The sequence below is a fragment of the Natator depressus genome, chromosome 4, assembly GCF_965152275.1.
Source record: "Natator depressus isolate rNatDep1 chromosome 4, rNatDep2.hap1, whole genome shotgun sequence".
In the NCBI taxonomy this organism is placed as follows: Eukaryota; Metazoa; Chordata; order Testudines; family Cheloniidae; genus Natator; species Natator depressus.
The window spans coordinates 14,621,274-14,641,506 of record NC_134237.1 but is presented as its reverse complement, the minus strand read 5'-3'; the positions used below and the strand labels follow the sequence as shown (position 1 = coordinate 14,641,506).

The following is a 20,233-nucleotide window of genomic DNA, read 5'->3' as shown; positions in this document are numbered from 1 at the left end:
TTTTCTTGTACCTGGGCTTTGTTTTCATTTCATGTGCTGCAATACCGCAATAGGTATGGGTGAAATCCTGGCCCCACTGATCGTTCGTTGGTTGCATCTTCATTAGAGCACAACTCAAGTCTTAGAACAAACTTGGCAAGTCTAATAAGAGAAATTCTGGGGGATATTAGTGGCTCCCAGCTGTAAAAGGGGGAATAATGCTTGCTGTACCTGCCTCTGATGGGTGTGAGGATTAACTGTTTCAACATACCATGGGCCACAAATTCTGTGTGAAGAATGAGAACATAAAACTACACTAAACTTGGATTGGTAAGGGTAGAAATTAAATTGAATTTCCTCATATTGACTTTTGCCTCAGGCTTGGAAGTTGTAAAGTGTTATGAGTTATAAAGTGCTCTTTAGTTGATGCTTATAATAGTACTTAGAATTGGTTAGCACATTTTGGACAGAAGGGAGAAACATCCAGAAAGTGCACAGATAACAGGTGCTTCCTGCAGTAGGCTAAATACGCCGCATATCCAAGAAGGGAATGGCTAATCCTCGAGAGTTACACCTGACAGCTCGCTCTGCGAAGGATGCTACTGAGGTTAAAGGAATTCCAGAGCTATCCTGCAGCAAGGTGAATAGACTGACTGTGGAAGTTATGTGAGATTGCTGGTGTGCTTAGCTCTAAAGATGGAAGAGTTCACAGTTCACTGTGAAGCAGAATCCTGGTTTATTTTAAAATACATCCTTTGTGAAAATAGTTCTGGGACAATGGAAGCAGGCCCGCCGACAGCAGTTCCGGGCCACAGGGCGGAACTGTCAATGGGCCCCCTAGAAAGGGAGGGCTGAGGTTTGGTTCATGCAGAGTGGGATGGAACCGGGCCCCACTCTGCAGCTGGCCCGGCACGGTGTCGCCGCACGGGTGCGGTGTTGGACCATGTGCGGTGGCTGCTGCACGTACACTGGACGTTGGGGCGGTGCTGTGCCCACGCTGGCTGGTGCCCTGTGAGCTGCTGCCGGCTGCACTGCTGGGCGTGCCTTTCTGGCACAGCCACGTGCCCACCCAGCTGCCTTCGCCACCGCCAGTACCACCCCGCTGCTTTTAAAAGGGCCCGGGGCTCCCGGCTGCTGGGCCCTTTTAAATCGCCTGGGCCCCTGGGCAATTGCCCTCTTTCCCCCCCGTGGCAGGTCTGAGTGGAAGTGTCAGTTGTGAATTCTAAAGAACAAGGTACAGGGCATAGCCTCCAGCAGGGAACACCCTGCAAACCAATTGGTAATCAGTCATGGCTTTATACCTCCATGTGTGTCCTGACTTCCCATCTGACCACAACATCATCTTATCCTTTCCTTTGTCCAATCTCTTTCCCTTCCCCTCCTCGTGTTAGCTCCTGCTCTTCACTTACATTTGGGTAGGGAATCTGACTTTGTGTCTACCTGGCTTTGGACTTAATGTTTCTTTCGGAGTTTTCTACAGAGCGGCTTCCCCTCAATGCCACCTACCGTGTGGTGCTGCGGTTGTTCCAGGGCTGCCACAGGATAGAGGGATCCACCTGTTAAGGTTGCTGCAGCTGTGCTTTAAGATAGGAAATTGACAGGTGAGTGAAAAGTCATCACAGAACCAAGATGGGCTTAGTCAACTCCTCTTTCCTCTTTTCACACAAATGAGCTAAAAACCCACCAGTCAACATGCTAAAGGGAGAGATGTATAAAACGTTTATAGCTGCTTCTACTTTCCGTCTAAGCCTTATAAGCATCTGGTTTGTTTTTCACAGTACATTCACTGACCCAGATGCTCAGTTGCAGCTAAGGAGCCAGGAGAGGATGAGCAAAGGTGACCTTAAACCCCTCTTGTTGCACTCGCCTGATCCAGGATGCTCCTCCGCACAAGCTCGAGCAACTTAAAGGCTGTTCTAACTTGTGCCAGCTTCCAGTAGTCCCAAGGGGTTGATATGCACATAGGGGATCCTTCCCTTTCCCCCCAGGCCAAGCTCCTTGGGCCAGCTGCAAGTAGGACGAGGGTGACAGTGGGTGTTGCTATGCCACAGCAGGATCTCCCTCTGCTGGCATGAGGGCTGCTTTGCCCCGACAGCCTGGCGCGCACAGTCTGCACCACAGAACCTGGGCCGCTGTGTCTAAACCTAGTAGGCTGTGAGAAATTGGCACCCTGGTGCTCCTGCCACTGCCTTTGAGATTGAGTGGGCCCATGTGCAATAAGGAGCCAGGCACAGTGCTGCTCTCTGCTTGGCGTCTATTCTATATTCAGCCCAGGAAACTGGAGACCCATGGAGGAAATCACACTGCGAGCAGTGCTAGCTGCACAGGTGGGGTTGCGTCTGGGTCAGCTCATCATCGTGAAATGACTTGGTTTGCAAAGGCTGGAGAAAAGCAGTGAGGATGTTTCAGGGTACAATAGGGTTTATCAGTGCCCAGAGACAGTGTGGCATGGGAGGGGGTTAGTTAGAGGAGCCTGGACTGAAGGCTAAGATGATGTAGGGTTTGGTGAAAAATGATCAGTCTGTCCTTTGAACGTGTTCCGCAATATTAGAACAGGGGCAGACTGTATGAAATGAATGGCAGGCATGCTTGGGACAGGGTGAAAGCCAGGCTTGCTGCAGCACAAGGCAGATCTATCGTAGGGAGAGATGGGAAATAAAGGTGTGTGGTGGGCTCTCCCTGCCATGCACACAGGCCTGTCTTCCTGCAGCCTCCTCAGTGAGCAGGCACAGAGGTACCTGCAGGGCAGAGTCCCTTCCTTCTCCCCTCCTCTCACTCCCACCTCACTCAGACTCCATCTATCTGACTTGAGGTAGGAGCCCTGCTAGCTCATGGCGTTTGGGCCAGCGGGTGACATGGACAATTCTACATGAGAACATAAGAATGGCCCTATTGGGTCAGACCAATGGTCCATCTAGCTGAGTTCCCTGTCTTCCGACAGTGGCCAACGCCAGATACTTCAAAGGGAATAAACAGAACAGGACAATTATCAAGTGATGCATCCCTGTTATCCATCCTGGCATCTGGTGGTCACAGGCTTTGGGACACCCAGAGCATGGAGTTGTCCCTGATCATCTTGGCTAATAGCCATTGATGGACCTATCTGCCATGAACTTTGAACCCAGCTGTACTTCAGGCCTTCACAATATCCCATGTCAATGAGTTCCGCAGGTTGACTGTGTGTTGTATAAAGTACTTCCTTATGTTTGTTTTTAACCTGTTGCCTACTACTTTCATTGGGTGATCCCTGGTTCTTGTGTTCTGTGAAAGGGTAAATAACACGTCCTCATTCACTTTCTCCACACTATTCATGATTTTATAGATCTCTATCATGTACCCTTTCTATTTCTAATATATCTTTTATGAGATGGGGCGACCAGAACTACATGCAGTATTCAAGGTGTGGGTGTACCATGGATTATTGTATGGTGCCATTATGATATTTACTGTCTTATTATTTGTCCCTTTCCTAATGGTTCCTAACATTCTGTTAGTGTTTTTGACTGTTGCTGTACTGTTGGATCATATTAAAGAAGTTCTGTGTTAAAATCACAAATGAGTTTGATTCCCCATAGTTTAAATTCCAGGGTATTACTAATTAAGAGGTCTCTTGGTTTTTGGTACTGTTTCTCTCCCTCTGTGTGTGAAACTTGCAATCTGCTAATTGTGTTAGTACATTCTAAGACCGAGTCTGTTCTCAAAGCAATTCTTTGTAACAACTACTACTCACACAGAGAGAGACTCAAAGCAATACTCTGTAATAACAGAAACAGCACTCAGAGGCTCCCTGCCCTTTTGTTGTATTCATCTCGCTTTGTTAACAATTGTGATTAAAATAGAGATAGAGCTTGTATGTGGATGGATGCTTGGTGTGGATAATAACTGAATGATCAGGGAGGTGCCAGCCTAAGAATCCAGTGTCCATTGGCTGAAGAAGGCGTCAAGTGGAAACAACCAGAGGACCCCCGGAGGGCAGACTAGAATCCACCCAACAGCCTCAAGGATGGGAGAACCAAAGAACAAGATAACATCTGGCAGCACGGAGCCGTCAGGAATGTGCCATCTGCTGATTGATTCAGCAACAGCACGATGAAGCAATTCCCATAGACTGGCATAGGAATAAATTCCTATAAAAATGGACTCTAGAAAGTGAGAACTTTGGGGTCTGACTCTGCAAACCAACTTCCAGGAGCATCAGATGAGCATCTGACAAGGCCCTGTTCCCTCCTCATGTCCAGGCTACCTGGCCAGTGGCTTGGCATGAGCAACTCTAAGGCTGGTAACTATGATGATAACCTTGCAGAACCTGTGTGTGTGTATGAATGAATGTGTGAATAAATATGAAATTGAATGGAATGTTATAGCTATAACTAACTGCTTACTATGATTTTTTCTGTATTCACAATAAATGTGGCATTTTGCCTTTTCCCCTTTAATAAGATCCTGCTGGTTTTTATTTTATTGGTATAACAGTACACTGAGCAGATATTTTCAGAGAAGTATCCATGATGACTCCAAGATGTTTGGGTAATAACAGCTAATTTAGACCCCATCATTTTCTATATGTAGTTGGGACTATGGTTTCCAATATGCATCACTTCACATTTATCAGCATTGATTTTCATCTGCAATTTTGTTTCCCAGTCACCCAGTTTAGTGAGCCTTGTAACTTAGTTAAGTCCAAAACTGCCTGCAATCTCGAGTAATTTTGTTTCATCTGCAAACTTTGCTACCTCACTGTTTACCCCTTTTTCCAGATAATTTATGAATATATTGAACAGCACTGGTCCCACTGTAGATCCCTGGGGACATTGTGGTTTGTCTCTCCATTCTGAAAACTGACCATTTATTCCTACCTTTTGTTTCCTGTCATTTAACCAGTTACTGATCTATGAGAGGACCTTCCCTCTTATCCCATGACTGCTTAGTTTACTTAAGAGCATTGGTGAAGGCCCTTGTCAAAGGCTTTCTGAAAGTCTAAGTACACTAGATCCCCTGGATCACCCTTCTCCAAATGCTTTTTGACCTCCCCTCAGAGAATTCTAATACATTGATGAGGCATGATTTCCCTGTACAAAAGCTGTGTGTACTCTTCCCTAACATACTGTGTTCATCTATGTGTTTGATAATTCTGTTCTTTACTATAGTTTCAAACAATTTGCCTGGTACAGAAGTTAGGCTTACCAGCCTGTAATTGCGAGGATCACCTTTGGAGCATTTGTTAAAAACTGGAGTCACATTAGCTATCCTCCAGTCATCTGATAGAGAAACTGATTTAAGCGATAGGTTACATACCACAGTTAGTAGTTCTCCAATTTTATATTTGAATTCCTTCAGAACTCTTGGGTGAATACCATCTGTTCCTGGTGACTTATTACTGTTTATTTTATCAATCTGTTCCAAAACCACCTCTACTGACACAGCAATCCAGGACAGTTCCTTAGATTTGTCACCTAAAAAGAATGGCTCAAGTGTGGAAATGTCCCTTACATCTTCTGCAGTGAAGACCAATGCAAAGAATTCATCACAACAGCCTTGTCTTCCTTGAGTGCTCCTTTAGCACCTCAATCATCCAGGGTCCCACTTATGGTTTCGCAGACTTCCTGCTTCTGATGAACTTAAATTTTTTTTTAGGCTGTTGGTTTTTGAGTCTTTTGCTAGTTGCTCTTCAAGTTCTTTTTTGGCCTGCCTAATTATACTTTCCTGGTGGTAGTGCTGCTGGGTGATCTCTTGTAAAAAGCAGGGATCAGAGGGGAGTAACTGTAGGGCCGGCTGTAGGTTTTTTGCCGCCCCAAGCTCCGAGAGCGCAACTGCCCAAGCAAAAAAAAAAAAAAAAAAAAAAAAAGAGAGAGAAAAAAGGGGGGGGCCTGGAATGCTGCCCCTGGAATTGTGCTGCCCCAAGCCCGTGCTTGCTTTGCTGGTGCCCAGAGCCGGTCCTGAGTAACTAGAAAGTGAAGATTGTGGCAGTTCCTGCCACCTTCGATCAAAGGCTGGGAAAGTCTAAGATACCAGCAACAAGGAACAACAGCGTGAATAGCCAAAGGCTTGGGATAGCGGCCAGTCCCACTCTTGATCAAGGTTTTCAAAAGTGATGGGTGATTTTAAGTGCTCAACTTGAGACATATTAAAAGGGTCTGATTTTTCTTCACAGGAGGCAGCATGTCTTGAAAATCAGACCCCTTTAAAGTGTCTTGGGTTACATATCCAAAATATTTTTTTGTTAAATCTTGGCCAAGTTCTGGGTTTCCTTTAAAACCACAGAATAACCTGTGGTGTGATCCTCTTTTTAAGGGGAGGAAAGAGAAATAATTCACATAGAAGCCTAATGGTTGTTGACTGAGAGTTTAAAATATACATTGAATTTTTTGTGGCCGGTCACTTTTGAGTTATGAATGGAAAAAACATTTAAAAAGAGGACTTAATTAAATGTAGAGCTCCTTGATTAGACCTCAGAAAACTGTAGGACTAGGGTTATCTACTACATACAGCTGAGCAAGGTAATGGATAAAGGATTTAATACAAACTCTCACTGAATGGGAGGGAGGGAGGAAGGAATGTGTGTTTTCCAGGATCACGTACCCAGCTGTTTTCATAAAATACGGAGCTTTTATTTAGAACTACATCTTACGGAGTAATAATTGCATTGGAATGAGGTGGCTGCCTTAGCAATTTTACCTAATGAAACTTCACTGCATGTTTGTTTTTCTTCAAAGTTTTCATTTGAAATCCCATTGGAACCAATTCTCAAATCTGAAACCACCAAGTGCATAAATGATTGTATTGCATAATGTACAGTACAATTAAAGTGCAGTCAAGAGAAATGGCAACCCTAGGAAAAGAGAAGCCAGTCTAGTTTTGTATCTGGTAACAGCAGAGTTGTAATCGCATAGCAGTCTGTACCACCACTAATGACTTTTGTGAAGTGAAATGCACTGATCCAGATCAGCATCCTACATATGTTTCTGCTTACCCAGACAGGTGGCTCAAATAGCATGGTAATGAATGGAACATAAATATTCACAGGAGCAAGAACATGGATAGGCTGCTGAGACTGGGAGTCAGGACACCTGGTGCTGTTCTCTATGCTGCCACTGACCAGCAGTGACTTCCCCTCTCCATGCCTCTGTTTTGTAAACTGCTTGGGGCACACAGGGACTGTGTCTTACTCTGTGTTTTGTACCACACTTAGCAAAACGGGGATCTTGGTTGGAACCTGCTGTAAATCAGATCTAATAATGAGAGCTCAAACTTGCAATGGGGGAAAGCAGAGAGTTACTCCATGAAGGTATTACCTTTTAATAAAGCCTGTTGCTGCCATCTGGCATGTATGAGCAAGGTAGGGAGTAGCACTTGACCATATACTTACTCCTTAAAACAGGGCCTCACAGATGTGATTCATGGAGTCCTCCCTGGCTGGGCACCAGAGGATGTTCTCAGAACCAACTTGTGGGGGGAAAGGGCCTTTGATCCATAAGAGTCTCTCTTACAAGGTGGCCCACAAAATGAAAAGTGGGAGAATCCTTGGCCTAGGGTAATAGTCCTTCTGCACTAACCCCACAGGTGAAACTAAAGTTCCTGGACCACAGACAAGGATCAAAGATCAGAGGAGGTGCCTCCTCAGTTTCTCTCCTCTACTCTGCTGCGTCCTGTACTTAGGTAACTAATCTATGTGTGAGCCAGAAAAGACCAGAAACATACATGAGGGCTGTGGAAGTGGGGTTTGTTACACATAGAATTTTTACACAGTCAAATCATGTCATCTGGAAAAATGGGTTCTGTAGTGGAAATGCTAGTCTACCTTGAGTTTTATTAACACTCAAGTGGGTCAGGGTGACCGCTTGAATAAGACTCTCAATACTCCATTGTTTGCAGTAGTAGCCTCAATACCTTAGGCTCTTTCTAGAGCTACAAGAAGGTATAGCCCCTGTCCTAAGAAGAGGCAGGTTGACAGAGATTAGGGAAGGGTTTGGGGTGGGGATGGGGGGGGGGTGTTTCGGTACAAATCTACAACATTCACTATAGACAGCATGGCAGAAATGAGTTAAGAGGGACTGAAAAGCAGAGAGGCTAGGGCCTGTTACCTGCACAAAATTCTGTTACTCGCACACTCTAGGGCACCCACCCTTACCCCATTCCTAGGGCTCGGGCATAACCCTGTCAATTGAAGTACCCACCCTCACCCAATTCCTAGGGTTCAGGGTGTAATTTTCTGTGGGTTTGCAGGACCTTTTACCAGTGAAAAAGCCTTATCCTCTATTTATGAGCAAGCACCGAAAACAGAATGCACACACTACACATGTAGTGCTCACCACTCCCAGCCAGGCAGATGAACTTGAGGGCCAGTCAGGATCAGGTCCATGTGGGGACTCCAGTTTCTGCATGGTGTCACAGGCAGTGTTGAGGTCTGGCAGCTCTGTTCTTGGGGCTGTGTCCTGGAGTTTGTTCCCAAAGAACTTCCTTTTGGACCCAGTTTATACAGTGAAACTTGAGCCCTGCTTAGCTATACCTTAACCACTTATGTAACTAAAATTTTTCTAAACAATCCTAACAAAATTTTCTAACCAATCCTACCCCACCACCTTGATTAATTTACACCTAGCAAAATTAATGATGTAACAGACAAACAATTAAAGAACGGGACAGAGATCATACAGACAAACAATAGGGAAGTGAGGACCACAATGACAAAACAAGAAAGAAAAGAGGATTTCACCACCACTGCTATTGATAAGGCCATCAAACTAAGTTTTCTTTAACCACCTTAAGATCTGTTTCTTTATCTGTTGATAATGGGGGCCATTGGACACGGTCTCCTCAACAACCTGATATTACCTTTTTTTTTTTAAATGTAATTTAGATGGACTGTGAGGATGCGACTTCCTCCTTCTCAGCTAATGGCTGCTGCTCTTTTTACGTGGCTGCAGACCCAGGCCTTATCCTTACGGCCTGGCAGATGGACGCTCAGAAGTCATACCATGCCTACGGGGCCGTGTGGAAGACGACACAGAGGCAGTTGTTCAAGACGTTGACAAATGGGTGGAAGCACTGGTGGAGTTGAGGGTCTATAATTAGAGGCGGTCAGGGGACAGAGTTACATAGAGCTTGAAAGGAGGTGCCAAGTAGCAGCGTGCGAGCTAGCAGGAGGGAAGCGATGCGCTTTTACTGACAGCTGAAGAAGAGGAGTTTTACCCTATGCTGTAGGGTAGAGTAGTACACTTTACTAATTATTCAATAGTTAACTTACGCAGGAATAGGGAGGGTCCACTCAAATCCTCCCCGCAACATATTTGGAGCTAAGCTCTTCACAGTATGTGTCTCAATAGCAACATTAAGCATTCACAAGGCAGCGTTCATGCTTACTGTTCCGATCAAAATCGGCGCAAATCCGCACTCTTTCCCCTGAGGTTGACGAGGGCAATCACAAGTAACTATAGAGTTTCAAACTGCAGCCCTTAAACATGCGTAGTAGAGTAAAAAATAGTATAGCAAGTTGTAATAGTAGTTGGGAAATCAGTGAACCGTTGCCCTCCAGGAAAGGAATTTCAGTCCCTCAGTCAGCCGGCTTCTGTTCGGTTCCCTTTGCTGGGAAAAGTCAGTCCAGGACTTGCACTGCACTGATGCTGTTACTGGTTCGAGAGGGGGGAAAAAAAAGTTTTTTGTTTTTTTGAAAATAAGGTAGCAACTGTTTTTAGTTACTTAAAAGTATCCAAACCAGGCGTCAGTTACGGCAAATTGCAAATGGCAATTCACAGTGTCTCTGAACGGGGGGGCTGTTCATGCTCTGTTCCTACCACTGTGGGGCCTGTGATGTTTGAATGCCGGTGGTGATAGGGGGGAATGTAGGTTAATTATCCAGGCACCTGTTTCTGATGCCTAGATGTTCGGGAACGAAACGTCTTACGCCCCCATTTCCAAGTTTCTCTGAAATGAATCATCTCTTGGGCGATGCCGAGCGTTTGCATAACGCTATTTCTCCTCCAACTCCCCCACCCCCCGAAATACTGCTCCCCCAAGGGTAGAACGTAGCAGCGGGTTAATGGTGCAGAATAGCACTAGGGGCTGGTCTCTGCAGGGGAAGGGAATTTGAAGTGGCAGAATATAACACATTGCTAGATTCTTCTGAATGTTGAGTGGCAGCAAAAGCGACTTGCGTATGATTAGACTCCTCACCCTCTCTCCTGTAGAGCCCTGGCTGTTTTTCAGTATGAACTGGTGAGCCAGAAAAACAAAACTATTTTGCGGTGTAGTCTTGCACCTCTTTCTCAAGGTGCCCACTGGCAGGTGGCGATTAGCTACTGCATATACAGTACCTCTGCATCAGCTTATGAAGCAATATCTGGATCCATGGTGCATTGGGATACACGCAGGCTCTCTGTTTATTCTTCAGGGTAAGTCTGAAAAATAATGGGGTCATTTTAGCGTCTCATAATATCAATCTTGGGACATCTTCCAGGCGGTCACCTAGCGAGAAGAGCCGAGGCAGATTACAGTTTTGTGGGGCCCTGGACCAAAGCAAGTGGGGGCCCCCTCCCCACCCTTTTAGCCTGCAGTCCCTCCACCCCCCACCCTACCTGGTACTCCTGCCAGGGAACGGGGACTTGTCCTGCCTGCCCGGCACTGCTGCTGGGGAGTGGGATCGGGGCACAGGGGCTTCCCCCGCTCCCCGGCACAGGAGCACCAGCGGAGCAGATCGGGGTGTGGGGGCATGCAATTTTCCAGGACCACCCAATTGGTCGGGGCCCCCGGGCACGGGTCCCATTGGCCAGTGGCTAATCCACCACTGCAAACGAGTAATTCTGCAGTGTTGAAGTGGGAGCTGGGTTTGGGTGTGTGGAACTGGCAATTTCAGCATTCAGTGCAGTGCACCGGTGCTGACCCTTCAGGGCATGTCAGAGTTAACTTGGGTTCTTACAAGTGTGCTGCCCCAACCCTCCTGCTGCCCACACAAAAAGCTCTGACCCAGGTTTGATGGTGGTGCTCTAAACCTGGGCTAGCTGGCATGGCTGGGGGTGTGGGTTAAATCTCAGGTGTTGCCTTCACTCATGCCAGTAACACACCGACATTGCAGCCAAGGTGCAGGCTAAACCACTCAAGCACGGATAGTCCTTAATTTCACTCAGAGTTCTCACATTTCGCTCTCGGTGCCCAGAAGGACAGACAAGTTCTCCCACAATTCATTAGGAAAGATTCCTAGAGCAGCTCAAAGAACACAGTTCTTACTGCAGCACAAGGAACCACGGGATATGCCCCCAGAGGTCTGTGCAACACACTGGGGAGCACAGGCCCAGTGAGGACGTAGTAGATTTTGGTGTGATTTCGCAGTGTGGCTGCTTACACCTGCTCATGGCTGACTCAGTTGCTATTCACCCCAGCTCGCTCCGCAGTGAAGTGTTGACAAACACGTGCCAGGGGCTTTCAGCGAAGCAGGGTTTACCTTATTTTAAGCAAGGTTAAATCCTGACTAGCAAAATTGGTGCAAATCTCTGAATATCTTTGTTTACACTTAGGGTATGTAGCAAGAGGAGTTTATGGCTGTGTTGTAACTCAAGTAACAATTGGCAATTAACTCATTTTAGCCAACTCCTCTGTAAATGCCAGTTTAGATACTCTCTGCAAAATGTTTGTTCCAGGACACACACAGCTGTGATGTACCCCAGACAGAGCCCTACAGTAAACCACAAAAATTTGTGCAGTGTCTAAATTAGAGTTTACAAAGGTGCTAGCTAACTTGAATTAACTGGCAACTAATTGAGTTCCAATGGGGCCACAAACACTTAGGGGGGAGCAGAGGGGCAGGTATCCTGCGTGCTCAGTCAGGGCTACTCCTGAGTGCAAATATGGCCTATATTAAACTGACAAGAGCCATGTTTACATCAAGTTAACATAGTGTCCACCGAGGGGTTTGCACCAGGGCTTGTCTACACAGGAAATTTATACCATTAAGCTAAAATGTGAATTTAAAACATTAAAAGTTTTAATGATATAACTCCCTGCATGGACACTAATTGGAATAGGAGCAGCTTTTTCTGGTTTAGTTTATGTCACTTTTGGAAGGAGTTCAAACTAAACTGGAGAAAGCTACTCTTATTCTGGATTAAAAGTGTCTGTGCGGGGAGTTATCCCAGTATAGCTATAGAAGTTTAACTCCTCAGATATAACTGGCAACATTTCTTGTGCCGGCAAGCCCTGAGACACCGACTTTGTCTAGACTAGGAAAAAGCATCTGTGGGTTCCTTGTGTGGCAGCTAACCTGTTCTAATTAAGTTCTCTTAAGAAAAAAAAAAAAAAGGGAGGGGGGAAGTGAGCTGGCCATCTTCAACCCTGGGCTCTCCTCTCTTTTTAAAGGTGTTAAAACTTGTCCGCTCTCACTGCTAAATGTGAAAGAGCACTTAATTGAAACTTGGTAGCTAAAGCCTGACCTAACACACCGAGGCCTTGTCTATGAAGTTGTGCAACTTTACTTGTATAGTCAGAGGTAAAGTACAGCCTACCCAGGTGGGTTATACTGGTGTAGAGGTGCTTTATACGGGTCTAGCTATTCCTGTACAAGGAAGGGGAATAGCCCATACTGGTCTGAGGCACCTTTATACTGCTATGGCTGACGCATACGAGGGCTTGTACTGGTAAAACTATTTCAGTTAAAAAAAAAATATAAATCACACCCCTTAACTGAAATAGCTGTATCTGTTACAACTCTCGAGGGTGTACCAGGCCCACACTGTGCCAGTTTAACTAACGATGCAATTTAGGGTTACCTCACCCCCTGAGCTACGGAGCCGGGCCCCAGGTCCCCTGAACACAGGGCAGAGGTTGGTTATTTGACTCCTGTACCCACATGGAGTAACTCACAGGATTGGGGCTGTTTTTTAAATGAATTTGACAGTTGCCAGAAAAATAAATTCATCTCCCGGGTTTGTTTTTGTTTTTTTTTTTTACATGAGTCTAAAGATCTACATCATCACCACAATGCACTGGGATATCGATTGATAAGAGTTTCTGTGGCCAGCTAAAGATTCTGCAGTGTTCCCACTTCCGCACTTTGAGATAACAGATCAAAACTATTGAACTACAACAGCTGTTTGCCCACCAACATGCGAGTGCACGGCATGTGTGTGTGAGAGAGAACGAGAGTCACACAAGGGTGAGAAGAGGTTGGGGGTGGGTTGTGGAGTTGCTTTGTGGTTGTGGCAGGCTTGCCTTATGGGGGCGGATAGGTGCTGGGTTTTTTGCATTTCAAAGGTGGCAACCCTAGTGTGATTTTAAACTGGTGCAAACCGCTCTGTGGATAACTGGATGTAAATATGGCTCGTCAGTTTAACTTACCTCAGTACATTTACAGCTGAGTCATACTGGTATAACCAGTTTTAAATCGATTATAAGTGTGTCTTGTAAAAGTACACACAGACTTGCACTGGATTCAACTAAATCAGGCTTACACTATTTTAGTGAAACCAGTGCAACTTGTGTCTGTAGATGTAATCCAGTGGTCAGTGCGAGTTCATTATGGCCCCTAGCTACAAAATCTGGCATTTTAGCTCATGCTGTAGAGACTCATGTGTTTACCTCTGGAGGTCCCCAGTTCAGTATCTGGTACATTGGCCAAGATGGCAGATGTCACAGAAACAAGACCTAACACATTTTAAAATGCACCTTTCCTTAGTTTAGACGAGGCCAGTGAGGATTCAGAGGTCACACCCCATTAAAGTGAATAGAGGCATTTCGCATCCTTGCTAGGGGCAATTCTTGCCTCTTCTTGCATGGAGGTCTCAGATTCAGTGGAATCTGTTAGTTAATCTGCAAGAGGTCTGGTAGGATCTCAAGAGCTGAGCCAGGACATGTATAAACAACCCCTGGATAGAAAACTGATCACGCAAACTACTCAGTAAATGAATGACAAAAGAAATTGCATAAATTGAGGGTCATTGGAGTTCCCACTTACATAATCTCCTTTCTTCTACACTGAATCCCCTGAGGAATCACCTCAATAAAACTAATCTTCCAAGCACTGATAACCTCTGAGGTTTGCTTGCGGCATCTGCATCTCCGGTTGAGTAGAAGGCTTTCCATTGGTAGACCTGCAACAGGAAGCGTTGAACAAAACGATCTATTTGTCTCTGTTAGCCAAAAATTGCCAAGGCCCAAACCCATTCTAAGCTACTACAGAGAGCATATCAAAGATAACCTAGCCTCAAAACGAATAAACACTAATGAAAATAACTGTTGAATTTACATCACTGTCTTTTTGACTATGAGCCATAGCCGTGTGAGGGAAAGCGGAATGGGAATTAAGGGTATGTTGTTGCCCTCCTTCAAACTCTCTCTTTTGTGATACCTGCAGAACACTTTACAATGGTTAGGCAACTCATATGCTATGAACACCATTCATCATGCTCACTAATGTCTTTTCATCATTTCCTTATGCTGCAGGTTGGTTTGTTTGTATTTATCTGTTGTTTACAGTCTTAAACTTAGTCCCTGCCCTGAAAAGTTCATAATCTAGCTCTTTGCTTGTACAGTGCCTAGCACATTGGTGCCCTGACTTCTAGACTCTACCACAATACAAGTAATTAATAATACATTTATTCTATGCCCATGGAATAATACATTTATTCTATGCCCATTACAGGGCTGTGTGGAAGGACTGCTGGGGCTCATGGAGCTCCATGGACATCAGCGGGGTTTCACAGAGGCCCAGTAGCCAACCCACGTGCAATCAGTTTCAGGATCAGACCTGTTCAGTTCAGATGTAAACTAACAAATGCCCCAATCCTGTGAGTGACTCCACATGGGTACAGGAGTCTGCCTGCAGGGAGTAACTTACAGGACTGGGGACAAAGACGTTAAAAGGTGGAAGAAGCAGTGAAGGTTTCCTTCAAGCCCATCTATTACACTGTACTGTAATTATAGAAGTGAGATATCTTTGGAGGTAACTAGTTTGGAAGAACGTTAAAATTGGAGATAGATGCTGAAATGTGGAGCCTAAAGGCATCTACCCTGCAGCTGCAGTGCTGCAATTATGCTGGTATCATGCCATCGCATCAATGCTTCCTACGTCGACAGACAGGGTTTTCCATCAACGTAGGTAATCCATCTCTGTGAACGGCAGTAGAAAGGGCAACAGAAACATTTTTCCATTGCCCTAGCCGCATCTCATTGGGGGTTAGATTGCCATAACTATGGCATTCAGGAGTGTGAGTTTTTCGTAGCTAGGTTGATCTAAATTTTAAGTATAGACCAGACCTATTTAAGTGGAAATTAGTCTTCTAAGTTCTTAAGCTGCTTCTGAAAAAGGGACTCTTGAAAATTTTACCCACTATCCTGCTCTCCCCAAAATAAACAGGCTCTAACTTTTTCCTTCTGTTCTAGGGAGTTGGATTCTTTTTATAATGAAAATGTTTGCCTTTTGGTTCAGCCAAAAAATCATTGGTTTTGTTCTAATAGACTTTTCCACGTTTGAGTTAATTGTGTTAAGTTTAACCAAGACATCATAACCTTCCATGTAATATTACTTTAAATGTTCATTTTAATTTTCAGTAGTAAGGGTTTTTATTTCAGAAGCTAAGGCCCATTTTTAACGAATTAGGCAATTAGGAGATGAAACTCAATGGGAACTAGTCTCTCAAGTACTTAAGTCACTTTTGAAAATTTACCCAATGTTTTACACAGTCCGTTAGTTCTACCATTATGTACAAAATAAGTGATTGGTACCTTAAAAAGTATAATAAAAGAATAATTGTTACAGTAATAATTCCTTTTGCAATGTTACTGCAGTGAAGTGACAGAGTGTAAAAGACAACGTCAAGAAAGGAGAAGGGGGGCAGGGGGAGTCAGCGTTTGGGGATTTAAAGTATTGTCAACAGTGCCAATCCTGCAAAGGTATATGCACATGCTTAACTTAACATACTGTTAGCAGTGTCATTGACTTCAATGAAGTCTACGACTCACAGTGCATAAAGATAGGCATGTGTAAGTTTTTGCAGGATCAGGGTCAATTTTACTGATGCCTTGATATTTTCTTTGACTAATTAGGTACCCCTGCTTAGCATGCAGTAGGTTAATTTTTCCAATATCATTAAAGGTCCAATCCTGCTCACATAGGACTCAATGGCAAAACTCCAATTGGCTTTAGTAGTAGCAGGTATCAACCCCCAACTCTTACTTTACAGTTCCAGGTAAGAAAACCAAACATCAAGGGCCACAGTTTCTGTGGTGATGCTACACAGTAGATATTAAAACTGAATGTTTTGACATCTGTTTCACCAGTAAAGTGATTTGAGTTGCCAGCTGACTTCCAGACTGCTGCATGTAATTAATAAATGGTCATATTAAGTTTCTTATTCAAAGTCACTAGCAAAAAATGGTTAAGACAAATTTGATCAGAAACAGAATTGTGGAATTTTAAAGGGGCTGGGTGGAACATTCTTAATCTCGTTTTACCTAGTCAAGAGGGTAAAAAACATGTGGCAGTACTGGTGAACCAAAATGAACCAATAATCTCTCCCTGCCTAGAGTTGTAGAGAGGAAGAATTACTATAAGAGGCACGAGAGATAAATATTAATTTACTCCCCATATGAGAAATCACAAGCCTTTTGCCAAGTTACATCAAACTATAGTTTCATTTTTCAGAGTAGCAGCCGTCTTAGTCTGTATTTGCAAAAAGAAAAGGAGTACTGGTGGCACCTTAGAAACTAACCAATTTATTTGAGCATAAGCTTTCATGAGCTACAGCTCACTTCATCGGATGCGTTACGTTCCTTCCCCACTCTGGGCTCTCGGGTACAGATGTGGGGACCTGCATGAAAACCTCCTAAGCTTACTTTTACCAGCTTAGGTTAAAACTTCCCCAAGGTACAAACTATTTTACCCTTTGCCCTTGGACTTCCACTGCCACCACCCAACGTTTATCTGGGTTTATTAGGAAAAAGTGTTGTTTGGAAATGTCTTTCCCCCCAAAATCCTCCCAACCCCTGCACCCCACTTCCTGGGGAAGGTTTGGTAAAAAAATGCTCACCAATTTGTATAGGTGACCACAAACCCTTGGATCTTAAGAACAATGAAAAAGCATTCAGTTTCTGAAAAGAAGGATTTTAATAGAAGTAAAAAGTAAAAAAGAATCACCTCTGTAAAATCAGGATGGTAAATACCTTACAAGGTAATTAGATTCAAAGCACAGAGAATCCCTCTAGGCAAAACCTTAAGTTACAAAAAGATACTTAAGGACAGGAATATTCATTCTATTCAGCACAGCTTAATTTCTCAGGTTTCAGAGTAACAGCCGTGTTAGTCTGTATTCGCAAAAAGAAAAGGAGGACTTGTGGCACCTTAGAGACTAACCAATTTATTTGAGCATGAGCTTTCGTGAGCTACAGCTCACTTCATCGGATGCATACTGTGGAAATTGCAGAAGACATTATATACACAGACACCATGAAACAATACCTCCTCCCACCCCACTCTCCTGCTGGTAATAGCTTATTTCTCAGCCATTTAAAGAAATCATAATCTAACAGTTTCATTGTAACTAACATTTAAAACTGGTGAATTAAAAGATACAGCATGCTCAGCCTCATTTGCAGTGTTGCATTCATATTTTCAAAGATGTTTGATTTGGATGTTATAAGGAGAAAAGCAAAACAGGGAGTACTGTACATGGGTTTGGACTATAAAGCACTATAAATAGTGTGTGTGTAGATAGTTCTATTTACTGGTTTGTATATTCCACTATAACACAATGTAACGTAAAAAGGAATACAAGTATAGGCTCCAGTCCTGCATACCCCCACACACTGAAATGGAGCTGTCCGTGGCATGACAGGTAGAACTCTCTGGATCTGTGCATGCGTATGAGAATCTGCCTACACAGTTCAACGTTCTGAATCAGGGTCTTACTAATCGAGGGGTAGGAATAGCGCCCAAGCCAAAAGGAGAGTCATAGCTTATAGGGCTTATTGACAGGTTCATGGTGAACACTACATCCTTTTAAAAGCAAATTGTACAAGAGAGTGAAGTTCTAAGGGGAAAAGTTACTCACCAGTCAGTGTAGGGAGGTCAGTTACCATCAGGGCTATTGCCAGGACTACTGCCAGGTTCTTCATCTTGGCCTCTCTTAGACAAGGTCACTGAATGCAGCTTGAATGACTCCTTTTTATATCCACCCAAAAAGGGGAACTTGCAGGAGATTAGCCTTTACAATGGAATTTTCTGTTCAGAGTCCTGTAGTATACGGAAACAAATTCTTCCCCCTTTAAAAAAAAAAAAAAGTTTCTTCCTTGGCCTTCTCTGATTCCTTCCTCTTAAGAGGTAAATGTTCTGGGCATGAGGGGTTATAGTACCACAAAAGCATATGCAAATTTGGAATTGGGAATGTGGCATGGCACCCCTTCTGCCTTGTTAGACCTAGCGCTCCCTCCTCTGGCAGGGACAGGGCCTGGGGTAAATCAGCCTCACTCTGGAGCGTGTCTGTCTTCCCTCTTCGGGGTTTGTTTCTCAGAACCTTCCCCGTAGGCCTTGGGGCAGGCCTGAGGAGTGCTTCTCTGCCAAACAAAGTCTATAACACACCAAAAAAAGGGAATACCTTTCCCTGGCCCCTCACTGGGGCAGGTGTTGTCCTGTCGCTGGCCCTGGGGTGTCAGTCCTTCCCCTAAACAGGTGCTGGGTTTGGGTGTCTCCCCTATGGGGAGGAGTGCAAGTCTCTCACATTGGAGAAGCCTATCTCCCAGCTGCCTCCAGCCTTGCAGCAGTTTGTGTCCACCCCTCCCACCAGGAGAGAGGTTTTAACAGGTTTCAGGCAGCCCTTAATTGGACTCAGCTGTCCCTAATTGACCTGAAGTAACCCCTTCCCAGCTTGTAGGAAAAAGGGCCTTGAGCATTCTAGGGCGAACACACCTGTTTTCCCAACCCTCCTGCAGCTGCCCAGCCCGACTTTGACACAGGAATTAGGTGTATTTTTTACTGTGAGGGAGCTAGCGTGGTGCAGTGAACCAGATAAGACAGAAGAGAATTAGGCCTCAGTCCTGGGACTATTCACATGCAGAAAGGCGTTAAGGGTGCTTCAAGGTAGCTGAACCACAGAAGTTCTGTGTCTTATGTCTGGGCACGTGGTGGCTGCAGAGCTGTGATATGATAGACTAGAAGGTAACTCTGTGCATTCCAGCTGCACTCTATTTCTCTTCCTCTGTGCCATCTGCTGGCCTCCTACAGATGCAGAAAAGTCCTGTACCAGGGAAGTTCCGTCTTGGTGCTTCCACCATTGTACTCCGTGGAAGCGGAACAAGAGGGGTCAGCACTGGAGCCCGTTGACAAGCTGTGGAGGAAGAAAGCATGAGAAGAACTCACTTGTGGGTTACAGGGGAGACTGAGGCGGGATGGCCTACAGATGCAAGAGCATGAGGATAGGCTGTGAATAGCCAGCCACGGAGCTTGGATCTGGAAAAACAGGGTTTGCTGCTTAAAATTCTGATGGACAGATTCAGAAATAACCAGTAACAACAGGGCCTATCCTTCGAGCAGCCAACCCAAGCTGTAAAATGGGGATACGACTACTCAGCAGTAGTTACCAGGGTCTTGGCAATTGTTGTTAGGTATGATGTCTCTATGTCTGTTATTGCACTTACTCACTTAGCATTTGTTCATAAGTCCTGGATTTTGTCAGAGCTTTGTTCTGAGTAAATCTCAGAAAGCTGTGACTTCCTTTGACCCATTCCTTTCTTTTTTTTTTTTTTTTTTTTTAAAGAGAGACATTATTTTAATAAGCAAACATTTTAATTTTAATCATCACGCCCTGAACAAGGGCAGATGATCATCTGCTGATTGGCAACAAGCCAGGCCGTGGCTCAGCAGGAAGCCCGACTTATTGCGTAAACTCAAATTCAAAACCTTATTTTATACTTAATATTTCTCTATCATTATTTGCTTGTGTAGTTTCTCAGTGGAAACTATTACTTTTGAGGCAAGTGGTTTTTCTACTGACTATTGGCCTGATTTTGGCAGAAACATCTAGCTAACGTGCTTATCTCAAGCTGCCTCCAACAACTTCTCCAGTTGTAAAAGTCCCAGTTGTGTCCTACATGGCTGTAACATCTCCAGCTTTGCTCCATGAAATTTTTATGGTGCAGTTCTGTGCTGTCAGTGCAAAATGTATTGGCATATTGAAAATAAAGAGGCAGCTAAAAATGGAGAAGGGTTCATTGCATTAAATAGAAACCATACAACCAGCGCAGTAGCCCCTATATTATTGATTTTTATTATTTAATC

The 20,233-nt window shown here is 44.5% G+C and overlaps 1 protein-coding gene across 1 annotated transcript; it reads right to left on the bottom strand.

The window, feature by feature from the left end:
• Window positions 1-9,571: 9,571 nt before the first annotated feature.
• LOC141985757 (C-X-C motif chemokine 13-like) lies at window positions 9,572-18,075 on the bottom strand. The gene is made up of 4 exons (XM_074949948.1): window positions 18,012-18,075; window positions 13,919-14,054; window positions 10,290-10,373; window positions 9,572-9,605 (listed from the first exon to the last, which is right to left on the bottom strand). Exons 1-4 carry the CDS (start codon window positions 18,073-18,075, stop codon window positions 9,572-9,574), a joined length of 318 nt encoding a protein of 105 aa, XP_074806049.1.
• Between the last annotated feature and the right edge of the window lie 2,158 nt (window positions 18,076-20,233).

Coding starts and splice junctions, on each gene's coding strand:
- LOC141985757 (XM_074949948.1), bottom strand. CDS start 18,075: ATGAAGAACCTGGCAGTAGTCCTGGCAATAGCCCTGATGGTAACTGAC. Junction 14,055..18,011: donor TGACCTCCCTACACTGACTG/GTGAGTAACTTT, acceptor TTCCTGTTGCAG/GTCTACCAATGGAAAGCCTT. Junction 9,606..10,289: donor CTTCATAAGCTGATGCAGAG/GTACTGTATATG, acceptor CTCTCGAACCAG/TAACAGCATCAGTGCAGTGC.